General features: G+C 32.7%; 1 protein-coding gene across 1 annotated transcript in view; it reads right to left on the reverse strand.

Moving 5' to 3' along the window:
* Positions 1-423: 423 nt before the first annotated feature.
* The window catches only part of LOC139094290 (protein amalgam-like), a 92,681-nt gene continuing 69,130 nt past the window's right edge, over positions 424-23,974 (reverse strand). The window contains exons 3-9 of the mRNA XM_070645312.1: positions 8,623-8,905; positions 8,356-8,411; positions 8,137-8,238; positions 6,989-7,186; positions 6,589-6,921; positions 4,845-4,934; positions 424-2,598 (exon numbers count right to left, since the gene is read on the reverse strand). Of these exons, the coding sequence (XP_070501413.1) occupies positions 2,363-2,598; positions 4,845-4,934; positions 6,589-6,921; positions 6,989-7,186; positions 8,137-8,238; positions 8,356-8,411; positions 8,623-8,905 (1,298 nt within the window). The 3' untranslated portion in view covers positions 424-2,362. The remainder of the gene's footprint in view (positions 2,599-4,844; positions 4,935-6,588; positions 6,922-6,988; positions 7,187-8,136; positions 8,239-8,355; positions 8,412-8,622; positions 8,906-23,974) is intronic.

Below are 23,974 nucleotides of genomic sequence, written 5' to 3' on the forward strand. Positions count from 1 at the left end.
AAATTCAGTTACAATTGTTGTTTCCTTTCCTGTAATACACTTCTGAAACAAAATGATCTAATTCACTCCAAGCTAAGGATCTTTATTTCCTTCCTTGAAATGCGCTCGAATATCATCATCAACAATCTTTCACTCCTTTCCTTCCGTTTCTTTGATAAGTATAAGTCCACTGAATGAAAATGTGTTCATGAATATGTCTATGTCTGTATATGATGTGGTTTCTGGTGCATTCTTTCATATATAAAAATAGAATAATGCATGAAAATAGGAATCAGATAACTGTAAAGAAGACTAAAAGATTTAAACTGAATGTTCCTGAAAAAAAAAGTTTCTATCCCCAAAAGAGCATACACACACTCACATTCATCCATACATTAACAATTCTTAATTAAATAATTTAAAAACCACACGTTCTTGCTTGAATGGAATCAATTGTTTTTTATATATCTACGTCTATATACATAATTCACATCTAATGTATTATTTGGCATTCGAGAATGAAATGGAGACTTTGGCCTATCTTGAAAATAATTTAGATACATTCTATACATTCTTGTTGCACTTTTTTTTTTTTTTTTTTGGAATAAAAGCAAAAACTTTATCCTTCTTTTTTTTATTGTTGGTGAAGAATGCTTTTGGTTTCACGTAATATATGTACATATGCTTATTCGTATAGAGATAGTAAAAGAGTTTTTGGATATGTGACATTAAATGTGGAGAGGGGTTGACAAGGTGTAGGTACTTTCTCTTCGAGTATTTTAGATAAAGACTCATTTTGTAACAAAATAAGACATAAATTACATGGACGTTTAATGCTTGAATGTGAGTAGGTATTTAGCTTTTAGATGAATTGGGATGATACTGTTGCTTAATAGCTTTGTATGAAATAACTGCTTAACTGCTTGATAGCTTGGTATGAAAAGATAGACACTCCTTTTAGCCTGAACAGACAAGAACCATACCAGACCATACTAGAATTTTAGACAAGAACCAGCTTATGAATATGCTCACAATGCTAAGCATGTTCAATTATATTGATTGATTATGCTAATTTAGGTAAGGATGCTCATTGTCTATTAGGGTAGGGCGGTATCTGCCGGAACGCTGCTGTACTTTTTTACATTGTTGCTGAGTCACGACAAAGCCGCAAAATGCCCCGAAAATTCTCTGACAACCCTATGTTAGGGTAAGAGCAAGAGGGTGGAACTTGTCCGCAAATGTATGTAAATGCAGGATATTTGAATGTGGGAAAAAATGGATGAATGTAAGAAAATGCACATAAATGCGGGTATAAGCGGGTAAAAGCTGGTTAAATTTTTAAGTTCCGCGCCTTAGTTAAAAGCTCAAATGAGTCTCTTTCTCAATGAACAATTTCTCAATGAACAAGTTTTGATTTAATGAATGTGAAGCTTTTGCTTTAGAAGGTAAATGGATTCTGTTTTCAAGAAATATGAACATTTTTACTTGAACTGTTGTTAAAGTTTCCACATAATGAGGTAAAAAGCTTCAGAAAGAAACAATAAAAGCTTTTGATTTAGAAGGTATGAAGGTATGAAAGTATCTGTTTTAAGAGGGACAATGCTTCAGTTTTCAAGATGAAAAGCTGAAGGAGATTCTAAACATTTGCCTGAAATCGGCCCAAATAGCACAAATCGAATAATTCAGCATTATCTTAACTGTTTGACATCAAATTTGTTTGAAACTGCCATAATCCGCATATCATGTGCTGTTTTGGCTGTGGCTGACCACAAAAGCGTACCGTGGCACAAAGTAGCTTAGAAAATACTTGATTAATCGATCAAGAATCTGATCACAGGCTTGTGAGACTCTAATTTGGTTCCAGATTCGGCTTAAATCCGTCATCATGCCAAAGTCACACAAATCTGTCTTCGAGTTTCGAGTCAATTAACCAAGTTGCGTTGTTTAGAAGATACATAAGCATTCAAAAGGCTCAATATTGCAATAAATTAAAGCAAAAAAGCCAAAGTACCCACATCTCTTCAAGATATAGTCAATATAAGTCTCAATTTCAACACATTATTTTTTTGTTCTCAATTCTATTCATTTTTTTATTAATTTTCATTAAATTATATTTCTTTTATATATTTTCAATTCTATTTTTTTCATCAAATTTATAATTTAATTAATTTTATTTATTGATTATTTGATTCATTCTCTTGCACATGATGGGGAGATTTATTTTTTTTTTTTTCAGTTGTGAAGCACTTAATATACAATACTATATGCAATTTATAATTTATAATTATAATAATGACACTTGACAAGTGTGCTCTTAAATCTCAGACAAGAAATGATAATAATCATAATAATTTATAGATTTTCAATAACATAAAATCCATTATCACCGAAATAACAATAACAATTTTGTAAATGACATAAGTCCAATCATCCATACATGATGGAATGAACTTTCGGCTGCACGACTCGTTGAGTAAGCCACATTTAAATGTGGTCTATTGATGTATGGATCGCCACCCGGAATCTCGTTAAGTTCAGGATTAAATGTGACAAATTCTAATTGCGGTTCCGTTGATGTTATCTCCATTGTTGTTGGTTCAACTGTTGTGGTTGTTGTGGCTGTGGACAAAAAATCAACAAAAAAATTTTTATTTATACTTGTATACACAGTAAAGTGTAAAAGTTAAATGCTGAGAGAGGAAAAATATATTTTAGACGGGATGGAATAAGAATGACAATGACAGTGTAACAAACATTAACATTGTTACATGCAAAAATGAAGTCAATTGTCGTGGGAATAAAAGGAAACATTTTCCTTTTTCATAAACACTTTTATTTGGAAATTTGGAATGTGCTATGGCTTTCACTTTGGAGGAAATCAATTGTAATAATCCAAATGTAGAATCACGTCAAATCAGTCTGATGCCTAGTTTTAGATCGATTAGCCGGCATCTAATAGTCGGCATGTGCCATTCACACAAGGGCACATGCCGGTCAATCGATCAAAAATCCGGCATCAGGGTGGAGTGACTATGACGTGGCTCTATCCGGCACCAAATCAGTCTCATATTGCCTGGGGTATTTTGCTGTCTCGAGTCTTTAGATCAACTAACTGATTTACGCTATTCGAGTTCAATATTGGCCAAGAAAATGAATTCTGGAACAAGTAGAAGACACAGTGTAGCACTTAGTGTTGGTGATTGACAGAAGACAACCGGTGATAAAGCTAAAAGCCTCTAAATTTGACTTCAAAGATGTGTCCCCAGATGCCCATGCCTGCATATTTTTGCATGTATGCATTTATGCGCATCTAATTTTGGCAAACTCTACTTCTAATATACTTCTAAATTTGAGAGAATTCTGTTTTAAAATCCATAAATTTAAATGATTTTTTACTTTAATAATTATGCGCTCTATACACAATACCACAAATGATTTCCTTACTTGCAAAAAATTCAACTTTTTTTTTCTCTTGCATGTGTCATAAACTCATCATCCGAAATATCTGCTGCTGCAAGGCTTTCGCACTTGACAGTTGGTTTTTGTGGACAATGTCTCTCGAGGATTTTCTCTGCTGTATAAAGTTAAATATCTTTTTTTTTTTGTAAAACTTGTCAGAGCAGAGTAAACGTGGGTTGAAAATCTTTACCCGAGGATATATTTTGTAGCACAATCTATAATTTTATTCTTTTATTGAAATTGCATTTGAATTATTGAAAAAATTTCCGGAGGTTGTTATGAAATAATCTCCATAATATTGTTCTACTTTCCAACGTGCTAATCGCATTATAAGCGAAAAAATATTTAATCTCATTCTCAACATGCTCACGGGACATAAATTATTAATGATTTCTACGAATTTTCACTGAAACAATCTTTTAAGCCCACAAAGGAAAAAATATCTCATGGCATAAAATTTCATGCATTAAAATCAACAGACCCGAATTAAAATCGGAAATATTATATCTGCTAGAGGAATTTTTTCCATTCCACGTGATCAGATTACAGCAGATTCCTTTGTAGGTTTCCAGGAATAAAGCTCAATTAATTATATAAAATATGAAAAAAGTTTTAAACATTTTTTTCAGCAATATTTTATAAATTTTTGTGTAGGTTAATAAGCTTTGAATTCAAGGAAGATCTGAGAAAATTATAAATTGTTGATTTTAATTATGACTGGCAAATATTTGCTTTAATATCTATATAGCTACTTCCTGGTAGGAAAAGAGCTTGCTTTCAAGAGCAGAGTAAGCTAAGAGCAACGCCCACGAGCATGGTCAGCCAATAGATTTAAGGTGAGAAGCACTTGAGTGCATGCTTTGAGTCTGTTAGGGATATTATGAATTTAGGAGCCATTGATCTATTACGTTACAGAATAACAATGGAATAAGAGTTGGTAGGCTTCCATTTGGAGGCATCCAGCTTGAGGTAGCATCCACTGAATGCCGGCCGTCATTGTGGTGACCTGTCAACTCTGAATAAGATTCTCGGAATTTCTATTGTTTGAATCAAAGCTCAAAATAAATTTGGAAATTTGTATAAAAAATGGACTTTAAGCTCTAATTTTAAGGTGACCCCCTCCCTACCCCTCTCTTGGAACATAATCAGTGAACAGCCCCTTAATACACAATTTGACACTATATTCAAGTAATCGACACAATTTATCCACTACTAAAGCTCTCATAAATCCATCAAACGAATTATTCACAGAATTTCCTCAATAAATTCACGAACTTTTAAATCCCACAAAAGCCAAAGTGCGAAACCCTAACAAACTTCCAACATTCATTTTCCTTTTATTCTCCCCACTAATCCATCGCATTGTTAAACAGAAAATAAAAAATTTCACATCAAATATTTTTTACCTTGTGTTGTACGACGAGTTGTAGTCCGAATCGTTGTCGTTGTTGTCGGTTTTGGTGTTGTTGTTGTTGTCGTTGTGGGAATTTTAATTTCTATTTAAATGATGAATTGGACGTGAAAAATTAAGCAAGATGATAAAAAAGAGAAACATAAGAATGCTTTTTATAAGATAATTGATAATAATTAAATTTATAATATAATGACTGTGGATAGAGGAAGTAGAACAGAAAATCATAATGATGGCTGGATTTTTTTTTCATTTCGGTCTGGTTAGTGTTTATTAATATGTCACTTGGGTATATTAATGGAGTTTTAAAGGAAGGTGGAGTGGATAATAAAAAAAGGACATTGAACCTCTAAAAATGTATGTCACTGAGATGATTGGGGCATTTTTGGGGGATGATTAATAACTTTAATGGATTTAGACTGTCGCAGGACTTTAATGCTGAAGTGGATTATATAATGACAAAAATTTATATTTATAAAAATGGATTATAAATTGTAGAATTGATTTCAGATCCTAGTTGATACAGCCATCAAGTAGGGTTTCTGGAAGCGGTTTTCCTAAAACCGCAAAACCGCACTTTTTGACCCTAAAATGCGGTTTTTTAAAAACCGCGGTTTTGAAAGAAAAAACCGCAGTTTTAGAACTTTGTATGGAAAAATTCACTTAAATCCACAAAATTGAAATTTTTGAAGATAATTTTTCAAAAATAAATTTAAATTTTCTATTAACTTGAAAAATTGGACTAAAATCTTACAAACTGCTAAGAACAACTTTAATTTCAAAAGTTTTTATAACCAATAATTTTAAGAATATTTTAGCAACCAATTTGAAACTAAATCTAAATAAAATGGAGAAAAATAGAAAGATTTAACAGTTTTATGCATAAAACTCCAAATTTTATTTTTTCAAAAAATTTCATACATTTGTATGAAAATTGAAAACCGCAAAACCGCGGTTTTTGAAATTTTAGAAAACCGCAAAACCGCGGTTTTGAAAAAACGCGGTTTTTCAGAAACCCTACCATCAACAGAGTCAGATAGAAAGCATTTTGTATCAACCTAGGCTCTATGTCGGAGCATGGTTGCAGTAAGTAAATAAGTAGCCTAAGTATTCATCTAAGTGTACATTCTAGGTGTATCCCTACATATCTTAATGTATCCCAAAAATGTCCTCGTAGCTTAATAATTTGAGTGACACGCAATTAACTTGTTCATCGCCAATAATCCTCTCCAATCCAAGTACCAACTTCCTATCGTGCATCCTAGATCCGTAGACCTTACTCAAGCAAGTCAGTAAGTAACCTAATAATTTAGAAACTTAGGAATTTGAGTTATATTAACTAGAATACATTCTAAATTGACAAAAGTTCTCGAAGGATAGACCCAACTTTAACCATACCCTCCATGCGGTAATGGGCTCACATGTGCCCCAGCCAAGGAACTTAAAATTGAACTTAATTAAAATCCCCAACTTTTAAAAAACACCAGCCCAGATAATATACCAAAATTAAATAAATTTTCATCACAAAATCCCCCAACATTAAATTACAGCAAAAAGTTCTCCGTTGTAAAATCATCCACCCAATTACTCTCTTACATGTAATTTTCATCAATAAAATTAATATAATCATTAGATAATCCACAGTAAATTGCCTTCACACAGATAATAAAGTGAGTGTAAAAAAATTGCGAGAACAAAAAAGAAAAAAAGGAAAAAAATGACGATAACGAGGCACTTACCATATAGACGTATTGTAGAATTAGCACGTCCCATCATGTTGGATGCTATACACGTATATATGCCAACATCACTCTCGCTAAAATTTGATATTCTCATTTTTAATGATGTTTTATAATATGAGTTAAATGTCTCGCTAATATTATATTTTTCACTCTCTTGTAGAACATTTTGAAGCGGATTTTCGTATGATTGTTGAAAGCTTTTGCCTAATGGCTCTTTGATCCAATAGCTTACGGTTCTAGGTGATGCCTCGATTGAGCAATCAATATCAATATGTGAATTCTCTAGTACGTGTACAATTCTTTCATTTAATATTGAGACATTTGGTGCAACTAGTCATAAAATAAAATATAGAGCAATAAAATAATATGATAAATGACTACACAAATATTCACTTACAATTCACAATCAAATGAATCATTTTTGATACTGCAGGTGGCACGTCATTTTTCGCAATGCACAAATATGCGCCCATTTGTCGTCGATCGACATTATGGAAGCTTATTAGTTCACCCTCAACTGTATCACTGCGACGTGTTTTATTGTTGTTGACTTTTGTTATTATCGGATTACCGTCATCTCTGCGCCATATGATTCCTACATACGTACATACATGAAATGAATGGAATGAATATATGTATGAGAGAGAGAAAAAAGTAGAGATGGAGAGATGGTAAAAAATACATCAAATGATACATTCAAAAGTTCAACGATTCACATAATCTTTATCCATATGTATGGATACGTAGTGTAGGGGGATTGATAATTGGTATGAATTATGTATGAGTTTTAAGGTTAAAATTAATGAGCTATAGTAAAATTAAATGTGTAAATTGTGCAGTGATCAGTTTATTTTAGTGTGATGACACTATTATGTTGACGTAAATATCCTGGGTTCAAGAATTGCTAAACTGGCAGCTGTTTTTCCTGATTTTTAAGTGATTGTGGTGCAATAGCTGTTGATAAAGACAGTAATGACAGAGACAGTGTTGACAGAGACAATGTTGCATTTGGTATCAGAAATTAGGACCAGTGATAGGACCAGTTTCAGGCGGCATCTGAGGAAAGACTTAATAATTTACTTTGCTGGCCGTACAGAGCAAGTGTGATCCATGACCTCCCTCAGTCGGCTCTTGAAGCTGGCTCTATCTCTGGCTACCGCTTGCCAATTACCAATTCCAATTGTGACACTATCTCTATCGACAGCTTCTTTCCATTAGTAATTTGGCCTACCGCACGATCTCATGCCCTGAGGTAGGACATGGATCACAATTCATCTGTACGACCATCCAAGTAAGTAAGCATAATGCAACATTAAGAGTAGTAACTGAAAACACATTCCTAAAGTCACCTATAATCCCATTCCCACTTTTACACCAACCAACAATCCCCCTATACATTCCAAACGACAACATTTATGTTTTTTCTATTTGACGATGGAAAATGGTTACAAAAATTTCTTTCGACAATGAAACATACGTTGCCATTGTAAAGCAATATCACATTTTAAAAACGAGAGCACATATGAGATCAACGGATTTACTTACTCGGCTGTGGATTTCCACTTGCAGCACAATATAGTGATGCATTCTGACCCTCAGTAACAGTTATGTCTTTCGATGACTCTGTATCCAATATGTCGGGCGGTACTAGAAATTGATACATTGAGGAAAAAAAGAAAGAAAGCAGAAGGAAGGTATACGTATGAGCACATAAAGTTCAGAATATCGAGTAAGCATTTGACATTTTAATTGGCTCTGACATACAGTGTACATCGATGCATCCGATTTGTTTTTTCAATGGTGTTGTATTTATTTGGCACCTGAAATATAGCAGATGAGCAGCATCATGAGCATCAGGATCAGACATATGTGGAAAAGAGAAGAAAACGTAAAAAAACATAGCAATGATTAAATGTCAGTATTGATAAATTGTAATTGGTGTGTAGAAGAACCGACATTTCCAATTTGATTAGGCATATTCAGGAATAGCTGAAATTCTCGCAGTCTGAATAATAAATTATATTTACTTACATGTAGCATCCACGGTCTGCCTCACGAATATTGTTGATTTTCAAACGCCACACTTTCATTTCCTCATTTATTACACTATAACGTGAATTATGGGTTACGACACGTCCTTGAAGTGCTAATACTGTTTGATCTGCCGCTCGCATCCATCCGACTTTGAAATCGCCAAGATTTGCAACAAAACAACTCAACACAGCCTCACGTCCCAACGATACACTTATATTTTTTATTGGCGATGTGAACGATGGCTCACGATCTCCGCTGATGTTTTGCATCTCTGAATTGACTGTAAATTGAAAAATAGAATGAAATCAGATTATGTTAGTTACGGATGAAGATGGAATGTTATGTTCAGATAGGAAATAATAAAAAAAAATTGTTTACAATAGTTTTTGCAGTATGGCGTGAATAAAGTTGTTTATCGCATCAAATTCCATTGGTGATATTTCTATTATGTCATGGTCTAGTTGATATGAAGCAATCAGTGTCAAATTTGCTTGGTTTATTAATATTGACTGAAAGCATTTGAATTGGTTGGATTTTATGCGCTTGGATGGGATTGTATGCATTATTATGGAGATATTTAGCTGTATAATTAGTTAATGCTTTACCAAGCATGTAATAAATGACCAACAAGGACGTCGTTCATACCCGGTAGACATATGGTGTAGTAATGTACGAAATTCTAGTCTCAGATTGACTTGACAGTGGCTGAGGACGAATTTCATCAAATCTAGCATGAAGTGGGATTGAAGCCAGAATCATGCGGATTTGAGGATGAATTTTTGACCATTTCATCGCTCATGTGCCTTCCGGGATGGTATATTCTCAGAATATAGTATAAGTTGTCTCATTAGCAACACAAGGATGCTACATAATTGACAAACACACCCCAAATTACACCAGATCTCAAATTCTCAAGTGATTTTTCAAAAAGCAACCCAAACTTGTTGCTAAAAACAATCTCTCATCATTCAAATTATTCCATTCTATGTACATTACCCAAAAATGTAAAAACAACATACCTAAAACAATCTTATCTAAATCAGGGGACAAACTTAATTCAGTTAAGGTATTAAAGTCATTAATTTGTGATTATTTAAATCATTAGCGTTAAAATGAATTGTTAAATAACAAACAAGGTTCATTCATTGAGACATTCAACTCTTCAATATCCACTCGTGCGTCAATAAATGGATCTGATCTCTACAGCAACAGAGGAGAAAAAGCGAACTTTCTTCTTCATTTACTTTTATATAAAAAAATATCAAAATATATGCAAAATATAGAATTTAAAATTATAACCCATCTCAAAATGTAGTGCTCAACGGTTGCGGAAGAGCTGAAAAAATATATATTTTTTGCCTCCATTCTATCTCTCACAGACGATTGGAATTTTAGCAATTAATTTTATGGATAATTCTCTGGTGAAAATGAATGGGATGGATAAAATGGACTATGGTTGAGCTATAAAATGAACCGTTAAACATTTCATCATTAAATATTTTACAGTTCTGTGCATTGTTCCGGGCTCCTGAGCCTCACAAAAAAAAAAAACCTTTCCGGACTCGAAATCAACTCAGCATTTTGAGAATTCCTCTTGCTTTTTCCCCATTTTTATATTCATTGTTAAAAATTATGTTATTGTATTTCAGTTTTAGATTTGGAGATGAGAGGGGTGGTTTTAAAATATATGCGGGAGAGATTGATGTGAGTTGTGGGAATAAAGCGCAGTTTTACTTTTTTAAAGCTTGTTAAAGTTTAATTTGGACTGTAGAATGAATGGATTCTGAGTAGGTGAAATTGGAAGAGAAGAAGTTTGTCTGAAGAGGTCATGGAGATAATGCGATAGAATTTCGAAGAAGGTCAAATAGAAAATTGATGAAGCGCCATAAGAGTGACGTCAAAAATGGCTGAATACATTACCCAAAAAGCACACGGAGTATAAATGGCTGAAAATCCAGTTCTAGGTCGATATGACTTTAACATGCGTCCGAATTTTGTCAATTCTGACCTAGAACCACAGTCATGCTTGCCTGGATCTAGATTTTCAGTAATTTCGACGTCGAGTGCCTTCCTGGTCAGCTTTAAAACCTCAAATTTGACCTATTTTGACCAAACTGACAAATTAAACACAAAAAATCATCCAATTTCTCATACACGACCACAAAATGTTCCCAAACCAACCACACTCATCCCCTTTTACTGCAAAAATTTGTATTTGAGTTGTTGTTAAAAATCCGGAAGAATTAGTTGGTTGCATTTACATCAACAATTACATCCGGTTTCATAATAAAAACAAAAGCATGAAAATTCCTTTAAACCAACATTTCCTTAAGTCCATGAACGTTGTTGAAATGCTTTTTTTTGTGGAGAAGGAAGTTTCGTACCTAAAAGAGCACTTAATGCTCGTGAAATGAAAACAATTTTGTGGTTAAATTCTTCATCGTATTTCTGTCCACAAAACAGGAAAGTTTTTAATTTTTTTGGAAATTGAGGCACATCAGCAATATCAGTTACTCAACGAAAACTCAATTTTCACTTCAATTTCACCTTTTTTTTATCCCCTCCATTCATTGTTGCTGACTAATTTGATTTTGCTCGGATGTTTGGGTTTTATTTGCTCCTCCATTCTGTGTCGCAATTCAATATATAATGAAGTAAACCAGGAAAAGAAAAATAACTTGAAAAGGTTTATGGTCTCATTTACTATCATCCTTATCCCACCCATTCCACTTTTTTTTGTTACTTTTTCTTCTATTTTCAAGCAGCTTTCTTAACATCACCTGCAGTCATTGATCTACGTAGAACCGAGAAGTGAATGAATACAGTAAAAAAGGGATACAATTTAAAATATTCAAAGTATACCCCAATGGAAAAGAAAGAAGAATATAAATTGGTTGGATGAACACTGCTTGGTATGAGAGTAAAAGCGCATAACGAAGGATGCAAATGACTTCTGAGCAAACAAGGAAGCATGCTTATGAGTATCGTCACCAAATTGTGATATATTGAGTCGAATTGATTGAGTCTACTCATTAGTATGCTCATTTGAGTGAGAATGCTCAATTTCTGTTAGAAACTACTGTCACTGTTCGGATTTTTGGTATGTAAAGCATGGGAGAATTTTCCAAGTAGCATTCATTTGGCTGTCAAATTGAGGCGACTCCCATTTGGTCTTAATAAGAGCTTTTAGAGAGCTTTAAAAGCTCCGTGGCGGACCCCTAAATGCTGAGTTGCGGCATTCTTAATTTGTATAGCCTGAGAAGGTTAAATACAAGATAGCAACCAGCAGAATGACTAAAACTTCTTCTTTATTTATTTTAAAACAATTATAAAACTTGTTTATCAATTCTGGAACTCACTTAATGGCTAGTTTTGTTGATTAATGAAATAATTAATTCACTCTGTTGAACTACATTTGAAGCATAAAATTAAATCTTGTCCGCTTTTCAATTAACTATTCATGCGATCTGTATTCTAGGTCAAATGAATGAATATTTTTCGGAATGAAATCCTTTTTGAAAATCTATATTAAATGACTTAATGACTAGAATTTGAACATTTTTGAGTATTTTTGAGTAAATAAATGACTTCAGCCAATCAAATTGAGGACTTTAAATCCACGCTGTTAAGTTGAAATTACACAAAAACGTAAATGAAATCAACAAAACCGCCACAATCCTTTAAGCACATGTTGGACAAGTTTTATTCAGTTAAATTATTGTGTACATTTTACATAGACATATTACAATCCCCAACAATAAGGTAAAAGGAAATGAAATAAAAAGCTTCATTGGACCCCAAGCTTTGAATAATTCAAACACAATGAGATGGGAAAGAAAAGTTGTGTATAAAAAAAGCACAGACACACATCCACAAAATTCAGTACAAATAACTCATTTAGCAGATTATTTGCCATTCCGTTCCTTTTCCTTTCATTTTTCTTTGTGACGTCCGCAGATAAAAAAAGCTGAAAGAAAAACCACATTTGGGATAGTTAATTAATTAAACGAAGGAGAAATGTAAACGAAAAAAAAGAGACACAAAAAAAAGTCAAGTGAAACCTCACACTGTGTACTTATGTCAAAGCAAATGCTTATGGTTCTGTCCTGCAGTGGAACAGATGAGAATGAATCTCGGACGAGAAAAATTCTTTTTCCCACAATGATGAATGAAAGAAAAACGTGAAAAATTACAACAATTTGCATATAAATTTCATGATTGTCTGTATACATTATGCACCATGAGTTACAAGCCCTGAAGTAACAGGGAACACAAAAAAAAAATCACTAATGAACAGCGCTACGACAAATGGAAAAGAATTTTTCTGTCTAAATAATTAGAACAAATTATCATTTTTTTTTTCTCTGTGTACACAGTGAAATGAGAATCGAGCGAGAAGGACGAAGCTCTTTAATGATGAATAAAAAGTTGAATAATTCTGAAAAAATTTGTATAAAGGAATTTAAGGTGTGTAGGATGGTTTTAGCGCAATTTCTAAAAATAGTCAATAAAGGTACAAAAAACTTTATATTTAGAATTTTAAATGATTTTTTTTACGTCAATTAAGAATGTTAATGAACCTTAATAGTGTAGGTGTATCAACTCCGTAGAAAATATTCATGGATGTCAACGTTATATTCATCATTCAACACGAGGACATAATAGAACCAATGACGTCGTTTCGTGCTCATTCAATGCTAAAAATAATAAATTTTCAATGCTTAACTTTTCAGGCTGTTCAAAAGAAGCGATGCTGTGAAATGTTCAGACAATAATTATTTTTTCTTTTTGTTCCTTTTTTTTAATTTCACCTTGTGAATTGGCAATTACATGAGATAATAGATTGCTGTAAAGTTGATGAATGTAGGTCATGAACAGATTTTACAAATTGTATTCATAAAAAAGAACTTTGTCAGCTTTGATCATTGGGTCCGAGTGGCACAAGTCGGTTAATCATACGAAAAATTTTGCAACATGCCGGTGTAACTCTGGGATGTTGTAACTCCGATTTTGTTACAGAATTTAAACTGAATTTGTCATCCGAATTGCGTTATTCTTAATTGGGGTCAGATTTAAACCGAATTTGGTACCAAACCTGCATGACTTCGACTTGATGCCAGATTTAAAGCAATTTTGGGAACAGACCAGTGTGGCTTTGACTTGGTGCCGTATTTAAATTGAATTTGACACCAGACAAGCGTGACTCCGACTTGGTGTCAAATTCAAACTGTATTTGGTACTTGACCAGCGTGACATCGATTCGGTCGCGGATATAAGCCAAATCCAGTACCAGATCATTTTGAATCCGACTCTAGTGCCGAATTCAAACCGAATTTAGCACAGGATCAAGGTGATTCCGAATTGGTTGCAGGATTTAATCTAAATTCAGCACTAGACCAGCTTGACTTCGATTTGATTTCAAATTTAAATTGAATTCCACACCAGTCTAACGTGACTTTGTCTTATCGCCGGGTTTAACCCACTCCAAGTGGAAGTCACCATGTCAAGATCAATCAACCGACTTGTGTTATTCGGGTATGTCCATTTTTTGACTCTGATTGACCAAAAACATAATCATCGCTTGGTTACGACAGCCATGGCAAAATCTGTCGTCATTGGTTGAATGAACAAAAAAAAACTTTTTTTTTTCTTCTTTACGAGCAATATGTCAGGACAAATTGAGAGTGACAAGCACAAGAATAAAAATAATCCTTCTTATTTATCTAAATGTCAATTATTTTCCCAAAATGGATGTCCGAAAATATCGCTACCAACACAAGCTCTAAATAATTTATAAGCATTGAGAATGTTTAAAATGTTAAAGATTTCATTTTATTTGTTATTGAATCCTTCCTTTTGTATCTGAATGCTTTAAAAGCTTAAAAACCTACGTAAATTGTTGACTTTTTTAATAACATGAAGCCACCACAATAAATCTCTAATTTCATTTGTCTTATTTGTAGATTTTATAGCATTAAATTTTTCTTTTGTCTATCAACGTTAAGAGATTTTGTGAAGCATAGCTAGTGCACAATAAAATGTTGCTCTAAAATTACACAGATTCTTGGTATTGTGATGTGGAAATTGCATGGATTCTTTACTAACTCAATAATGCTTTTGAATAGCATGGTGCAAAGGGTAACAAATTAGATTTTATTTTTATATGAATTTATTATAGTGAGAATATGTATGGGAAGGAATATATGAGCAGTTAGGGCAGTGGAGGGTTGTCTGTGTGCTGTGGCACACTTGTCTTGCATATACAAGGAGCATACTTATGAGTATACTCACAAAATTGAGCATGCTTGCCTATATAGATTGAGTATACTCGTTTATGAGTATATGAAGCTCATTAAAGTGCATATACTCATTGTCTGTTAGGGTGTGTGGACCCAAAAAATTTTGGAAATGCCATTATTCTCATAACGTGTTCGGTTTCAGTCGGGCTAACCAACAAGGTTGTCCATCACTGTGTTAAGGCTTTCTGCTATACGAAAATTCAATTTCTATGAATTTTAATATTTTACTCTAATGTATTTCTAGATTTATAGATACAGCAATGCTTTCCTTAACTCAATTTCCACCAAGATCTAATCCACGCAATCAACATTCCATCCCAAACATTCCACTACAACATATTTGCTCTTACAAATTGAAAATGATTATCCAAAATGAAAGTTTCGACTACTCTTATCATTTCATGACTGTCAGACATTAATTCAAGACTGATAGCAACATTTCCGCTCTCGTTTCTGAATCGCTGTACACAATGAGAACAAATTTGAAATAATTAAGTTGATTACAGCTGTCATTTCAGCTTCTGCTAAGTAATTTATTGACGATAGTCTCATCTCTAAAAGCGTCTAAATAGGTAATAAGAAGGCAAAAAGAGAAGCTTTGGCTATAAAGCTTTAAAGGAAACGAACAGAACAAAATGTAGAAAAAGTAAATTTTCTCATTTTATAACGCGATATATTTTTATGACAAATTTCATTTTTTCCTGCCTTTTTTTTTGTATAAATGAAATCTCAACCGTATAAATTTGACTTCCATGTGGGTATGGGGAGAGTGGTTTTGTTGCAGGCAAGGATATATCTAATAAGAATGAAGAGGAATCCTAAATATTTTAAAAAAACTCTTTCTAAATGTCATGTCCCTTTGTTGCGGTAGGCAAATAACAAGGGCGTAGATACATATGCATGGAGTAGGTTGCAAATGCCAAGTAAGTCTAATCTACTAAATTTATCAGCATCTTATAAATTTGTGGAAAATTGTTGGATAACTTTTTTGTGGTGTCACCGCACAACAGGAGATTTAAATTATTAATCTGCTCAACATTATGCTAATTGAGCATCAAGATATTCGTAGCGTCGTTCTCTTATTACGTAACGCTCTAAAGGAATGGAGGGGAGGAAAGGATCATGATTTCGTTACGCATTGCGTAATAAGTGAACGGCGCTCTAGCTAATTGTATTGACTGAGTATCTAGATCAGTGGCAGCTTCTTGTGCGCATATTAGTGTGCCGTCAAATGTTTTTGAATATGCCATTGACCCTATACCGTGTGCGTTCCTGATTGAAGCTTTTCTCTGAGGCAGTGGTGGAGAATCTTTTATTTTTCGCGGCACACTTTTTAAGTATGCCTCGATCTAAACTGCATAAGTTATACAGTTTATGACATTTTCAAAAATATACACAGATTGCCAACTACTGCTCTAAAGTGTGCTGTGAGAATTAATAGGTTGCCTATCACTGTTCTAGTTCTTTCCTTAAAAAACTCATTATGGCATGACTAGATTTGAAGTTTCACTGTGCCACGACACTCAGATTGCCCTCTACTATCATAGAATATATTTGGAATGTATGAAATTCCCAAGCATCTATCTGAATTCGTCAGGAATTCCGTCGGGAGGTCAAGAATTCTCCAACTTAGAAGCTACCAATCAAAAATACTTCAATCTATTCTTTTCAGGGAATAGGAATTTCTGTTTAAAACAAAGCATAAAATTTGCAATAGAATTACTCTAATTTTGCATCATTTACATCTCCAAATGAAAATCTTTTGGCAAAAAGAAAGAACTAAAAGAAAACAAAAAAGAAACTACACAAAGAGCTACAAATAATTGAAAATTTATTATTCCCAAAATGGCTGAGAAGTTTAAGACCACCCCCTCACCATTTAGCTAAGTTTCAAGCTGAGCAAAAAAATTTTGTTGTATTTTATAGCGGTTTCATTCTCCCTTTTTTGCGCATAAATTTCTGTACATTAAGTATACATACACATAATAACGAGAGAAACGTTATGAAGGGAACGCAAAATTTAATGAAGTTGAATGCTTAAAGAAAAACAATTTATTTCGTTCAAAGGCAGCTTTTTCAAAGCCTTTCTCATCTCATTCTCAATGCATACAATTTTTTTTTGTTCGCCTCTCATTTGTGGTGCTTTTTTTCAATTTCCAATTTCTCGTCTCACATTGTAGCAAAAAAAAAAAAAATAATTTTTCTTCTGTTGCTGCTTTGATTCTCAATCTTTATTTAACAATTGCGCCATTCATATTCATTTATTTTCATTTTCAGACTTATATATTATTGTATCGCTTATAAGGAATGTTATGTGATATGTTTTTATTCTTTGCTTCTCATTTCGCAATTTGTTATATGAATGTGTTTTTTCTTCTATACATTTTATTGCTTTTTCGCTCTTTCTTTCCTCTTTCCTCGACATTTGATTATGGATGGTGGAGTGATGGGAAAATATCAGAAAAAAATAACAAGAATTAGAACAAATAAATGGTGGAAATTTGACGAAAAATAAGTTAAAGTGAATTCGGGAATCACAGTCAGTGCCTTCTATTTTTGACAAAATTGATTGGATTACTGGGAAAAATGAGTTTTTTTGTTAAATAAATTTGATGCTAGGCATGAAATTGATTTTCGGAGAAAATTTAGCATTTCATTTCGTTTTTTTTGAATAAAATTTATTTTAAACTGCATGAAAAAGGATTTATGCTGGTGGGGAAAAGATTATTGAATGTTGGATTCAAATGTACTTCTGGGATTTAAATTTTGAGGTCTTCAGGATGACGTAAACTTTTTTAAATAAATTCCAGAAACTTAAAATTCATTTATGAAATTTTATGTCACCATCAATTAACTTTAGTTATGTGAAAAATCACAATTTTGGAAATAGCAATATTCGCACTAACGGATTTTAAGTTTGCAAATCCCAAATTTGACTCAAGCAGCTTCCCGATTACTCCACACACAGAACACATTTTTTGTAAACAAATCCTTATTAAGCAATACAAAAACTCAATTTTTCCGATTAGCTCTGCAATTTCCCCCATCTTTAATAAAAAGTTTTCTTAAAGCTACTTTAGCTCAAACTACAAAGTGCCTCATCAAAAAACAAATACTAAGAAATAATTTATTTTACAAATCCCCAACAACCGTTTGAGGACATTCGCTTCTTACGTTTTAATTTCAAAAAACATTCAAAAGTCATTGTCTGCTATAAATAATTCAGTAACTTTTTTTTTACGAAAACAACAATAATTGTCATTCCATGAGCAATTCTTTTTCTTCATCAACATCCACTGGGGAAGTGAAATATAAAAAAAATTTGCTCGAATTTCGCCTATAAATACAGATTTTACTCATGTAGTTCCATATGCTTTCGGGAGAGATTTTGAAATTGCAAACAATAAAAATACAATAAATTATTCACCGAAAATTTCTCATGAATTTTTATGGGAGATAAATTATTAATAATGGTTTTCATTGCTCTTTTTTTCTGTATTTTTTAGTGTTTTCTAGATTCCAAAAAAAAATCGAGAAAAAAATAAGAAAATAAACTTAAAATCAACACAATTTTTATTTTATTTCCAAGAATAAGAGAAACTTTGTGTTGATGCTCTACTGAACTCTATAGCTACGGAATATCCTCAAGGTAAAATTGGATGAATTTGTATTCAATAAATAATTTTGCTTTTTTTTTACACAAACATTTCTTTCTGTTTCATTTTATTTTTTGCCCTCCCTACAGCTGGCTGCTATCTTCTATTATATTATACTGCAAGCTAAATAGAAAAGTTTTTTCTTTACTTTGTTCTTCTGCTTTTTATTATTTCTCCCAAATTTCTTTCTTTTTCTTACAACTTATACAAAAAAAATTACAAAAGTACTCGTTCTTATCGAGTGACTTCAGCGCATTTTTGTCCCAGCGATCAGTAATTGATTAATAAGTCACTTCCAGTCCTAAAAACCAAGATCCAGTAAGATCCAGGTCACTTCCAGACCTAAAAACCAAGATCCAGTAAGATCCAGGTCACTTCCAGACCTAAAAACCAAGATCCAGTAAGATCCAGGTCACTTCCAGACCTAAAAACCAAGATCCAGTAAGATCCAGGTCACTTCCAGACCTAAAAAACAAGATCCAGTAAGATCTAGGTCACTTCCAGACCTAAAAACCAAGATCCAGTAAGATCCAGGTCACTTCCAGCCCTAAAAACCAAGATCCAGTAAGATCCAGGTCACTTCCAGACCTAAAAACCAAGATCCAGTAAGATCCAGGTCACTTTCAGATCTTAAAAACAAGATCCGTATAAAACTTCCACAAATTTAAGAACTTCATCATTTAACGGATTTTCATAATTCAAACCTCATAACGGTCAAAAAAAATTCAAACATTTTTCAGTAAACACTGTAAAAACATCGACAAACATTGAAAAACACTGTAAAACAATGAAAAAACGTGTTGTTGTTTTTGTTGTTGTTGTAAATGAAAATGAAAAACTGTTAATTATAGTATTTATGCGTTGATTTGAAACTTCTAAATGACCGATAACCCAATAACTTGAAAGAACAAAGATATTAAAACAAACCAGAGCTCTCTACGATGTCTAGTTTTCGAGATCTCGCGTTCCAGCCGAACAAACGAACAAACGAACAAACGAGCAAACGAACAAACGAACAAACGAACAAAGTGTCTTATTAAGCTACCTTTTTGAAAAAAATTTCAAAAATGCGCTAAAAACTCTTCCTTTTCCTCAATTTTAACAAGATATAAAATTTGCAGAAATGCTCAGCAATTTTACTTTTTCTTCTTGTTTCTTTCGAGAGGAAGCATAAATCCATTTGATATAATTATATTGCAATCTAATTTATTTTGTCAAAAAGTTTCTTAGCAATTCTTTTATGAACGGTGTTTTTAAGGTGTTATGTATTGACTGAACTCATACAGAGAAGGTGTCAATAGAGAAAGCATTGTATTTAGTATCGGTAATTGGCAGATGGAAGGCAACGATAGAGTCAACTTCGTAATAGAGTCAACTTAGTCCCTACGATTGATTAGCTGGTGTATTATCATTCTCTCGAATAGCAGAATCTGACGACACGTTAGTGTGGGATCGTTAGGCAATCGATCTAAAACTAGGGACCAGAATGGCAAGACTCTGACCCAGATTTAAATCGAATCCATCGATTTATAGTCATGCTGACATAGTGCCAGGTTCTAGATCGACTAGCCAACTTGTGTTATTTAGGTGCTACTTTCAACTTTTCGTAAATTATCATGCAAATTAAGAAAAATGAAAATCCAGATGAACCGCTTCCCCACTCTCTCTTATCGGACGACACAATTGCATACGACTCCTGAAAGGAGCTTAAACTCGTTTTTTAACACCAAATGGAAGCTTTCTCCATTTAGATGCCACATTTAGCCATAATGATGCCAAATATTACTAAATGGATGCCACATGAACGCAATTATTACTTCATGCTAAGAAAATAGCATTAGCTGAGTCTTTCAAGCTCTGCGGCTAGTCTGTGTCTCTAGAACCTTTTGTTAAAATTCATAGACGTGTACAATTACTTGTAAGTCTAAGTAAGATTTAATAAAGATTTATCCTTCTGAGAGGGGACCTTTAAAAAGACGATTTGAGCTCCAGTAGACATCTCTAATCTTCATTCTTGTAATTACGTCTTAGAATCCAGTCATAATCACATTTACCTTGACCTGTATCGTTATTTCCTAAGAAGAAAATTCATAGAATTGCTCAATGTAACTTCATCCTTAAATCCTAATCTTTAAATAGCATTCCATTCGTATTTCTGGGAAGAAAACTAGTCACATTTTGAGTCGCAAAAAAAGTGAGCAATTAAATATTTCTAAGAACATCACTTGGGAAAAAAATCACGCAAATGAGAGTAATTATAAGAATTTCATCCAATTAAGCTTCAATTGAGACATGATTTGTGGTACTTGGGGTGGAATTTTCTATTAAATTGACATAGATTCCAAAAAGCTCCCAAGAAATTTGTGATATTTAGCTAATTAATTAACGGAATGTTCAATATTCCAAAAATATCAAGATTCGAATTAAAAAGTGGATATCCCAAGCACGTGTTACAAATTCCCTCGTTTAAGGACTTTACCATTTATCCATGTAATGTAACATAATACAGTTAACTTCTCGGATCTTCTCAAAGAGATGAAACATCAAAGAAAAATATCAAAAATGAGAAAATATCGCAATAATAAACAATCATACCACAGTAAATGCGCTTTTCAGACTTTCAAGCTATAGCTTCAAAAAAGAATTTATCTCACATCTTGCTCCATAAATTTTCAACTGTTTCAACTTTGAGCTCATCAAATTACGCTTCATTGAGTTTATAAAAAGAACTTTTTTTGTGAACTCTTAATGCGCACAAAGTTCATCTCTCTCGTGCTTGTTTGGCTATAGCTTAAGGTATTGAAATAATTTACTTTATAAAAAAATATTGAATGAGAATATTTATCGTGAATATCAGGAAGGAATTAAAATGAAAAACAACAGGAATGAAGAAAATATAAAAAAAAATGTTGAATACAAAGAGAATGAAGCAGGAAAGGAAGCAAGTAATGTGAAATAACATGCTATAATTGAATAAAATGGCAAAATAAATGGATTGGCAATAGCGTTTGTAATACAATAATCCCCCATTCAATGAATTTATCAGCATCGCATGGTAAAAGACACAGACAGCAAAAAAAATAAAGCAGGAACGGAAAGGAAGCTTGATGAAAAATTGGAGCTTGTGTATTTACTTGAACTTTTAAAGTATTTTCTCTTCTTTATCTCTTTTCTATTGACATGACTACGATGTGGATGAATTTTTCTTTTTTTTTGAGCTTGTCATCATCAACATAGCAACACAGAACAGAAGGATGGAATCTTTGTATTGGATTTGGATGGAGAATATCTCATGGATACGTGTATGACTATGAGAAAACTTTAACCTGAGGGGTATTGGTGGGTAGTGCATGAGAACATTTTTGGATTTTTAAAGTCTTTGGCTGCATTTTTCTCAATTTGCTTATTAAGGTATGCCAATACATGACTCATGTGGTGACAGTTACTTTTCCGAACAGACACGGTCATTTAGGTGAGTATGCTTATAGTCTATTAAGGTTTATACATTAGAATGAGTGTTTAATGCAGCATATAAGGTCATAAAAGTCAAATCAGGTCTAATAAGTCCCAATATGCTCATTTAAACCATAAAAAGTCCATTTTGCCACAATTTTGACCTTGTAGAACCGACTTCTGATACTTACATTTTAATATTACATAAGTATAGAGTTGTAAATGTGTAATAAGGATTAATAAGTAAATCAGACTCACAAATGCATTTAATGAGTCCCATCAAGTTTCAAAATAGGTGCTAATAATGATTTATTTCAAAAAATTCATATATTCATCATTACACAAAAGTCTGATTCAGATTCCGATTATTTTTAACCATTTCAACACATATTCCATCTATTTTTGCTACTCGGAGACAATAATCAAATAAAAAAAGCACAAGAGGAAGATTCAATTAGATTTCTCACTGCACATTCTTTCACGAAATTTCTCACTCTAAGTCCTCTTTCTTATTATTTCACATATATACTACATACGTAAGTGAGTGGAAGCACTTAAGGAGAATTATTTGAATTGTAATGCCAATAACATGAATTTTATTCCATCAAAATTTTTTGTAAAGAACTCAATTTTTTATTGAAATATTTTCATGCTCTATTGAGTTCATTTTATAAAATCCTTTTTGATCGTTATTTGAAAGTTCTTGAAAAAATATGATTTATTTTTTTGTGTCTTTAGATTTTCATACATGGTTTGTTTTATAAAGTGAATATTGAAATTGATTGAAGTGACTCAATAAATTTGAGTATTACATGTTGAATATTATTGGAAAAATTGAACAGTGATGGAAAAGTGGCCATGAAGAGGGGATTGTTGTCAAATTGCTGATTGATTTGCTTTATTTCAAATTGTTGATTGTATTATAAGAACTCGAAACAGAACTCGAAGTCGATTAGGATTTTGTGTGCAAAATTTGACTCAATTCGACTCGATCCCATCTTGAACAGCCCTAGAACGTTAATAGATCGAAAATCTGCTCTCAAGTCGGCGTGAATCTGCCATGATGACTGATTTAGATCGAATGCTGGTGTGATACTGTCATGATTCGAGATTAAATTCAAATACCGGGCTTATACCATATTTTAGATCAATTAACCAACTTGTTCTACTTGGATATTAAGAATGCAAGTCTAAGAGACTTCAAGCTCTAAATTGAAAATGAAATTCACAAACAAATTAAAATCCCAAACTTCTAAACAGTCTTAAAAATTTAAATTAATTAATTTCATTAGTTTTCATTAAAATCCGAGACAATCTCTTTGAGAATTTTCATTATAATTCTTCAACTAATCACAAAACTCTTTATTTTAGTTCCAACACAAAAAAATAAATTTTATCACTTTATCATGCTCTGTTATTTGCATCAATAAATACTTCTACAATTGCAACAAAGTAGCAAATGCATAGCAAAAGTCTCATTATACAGCAGCACGATTCTTTTAAAAGTTATGAATATTCTCAAACACAAAAACTCATTCTATACAACATTAAACGGCGGGGAATCTATCTGGAGACTTAAATTAATTTTTATGAGATGAAACTTTATTTTGAAGTTAATACTTTTCCTAGATTTTAAACTAATTTAAATTAAAAAATTTCATAACAAATTGTTATTTTGTTTCCAGCTTGTAATCTTTTAAAGTTCTAGAAAAAAGGGTGGATGAAGAAAAGTTTTTTTCCACGCTAATAAGGATCAAGACTTGTTTTTGAGTGACATAAATTGCAAAACTTTACATAGTGGATAAATAGAATTGAACAGAGATGGGGAGGAAGTTGACTGGATTTAAACTGTATGTGATGTGGATGAGATGATGTTGTTTAGAAATTTTGTGCTTAAGTGTCATCAACATAGCTGTTTACGTAACGTCAAGAAGTCAAATC

The sequence above is a fragment of the Chironomus tepperi genome, unplaced genomic scaffold (assembly GCF_022539635.2).
Source record: "Chironomus tepperi strain 1889 unplaced genomic scaffold, CSIRO-AGI_Ctep_v1 contig_33, whole genome shotgun sequence".
Classification (NCBI taxonomy): Eukaryota; Metazoa; Arthropoda; class Insecta; order Diptera; family Chironomidae; genus Chironomus; species Chironomus tepperi.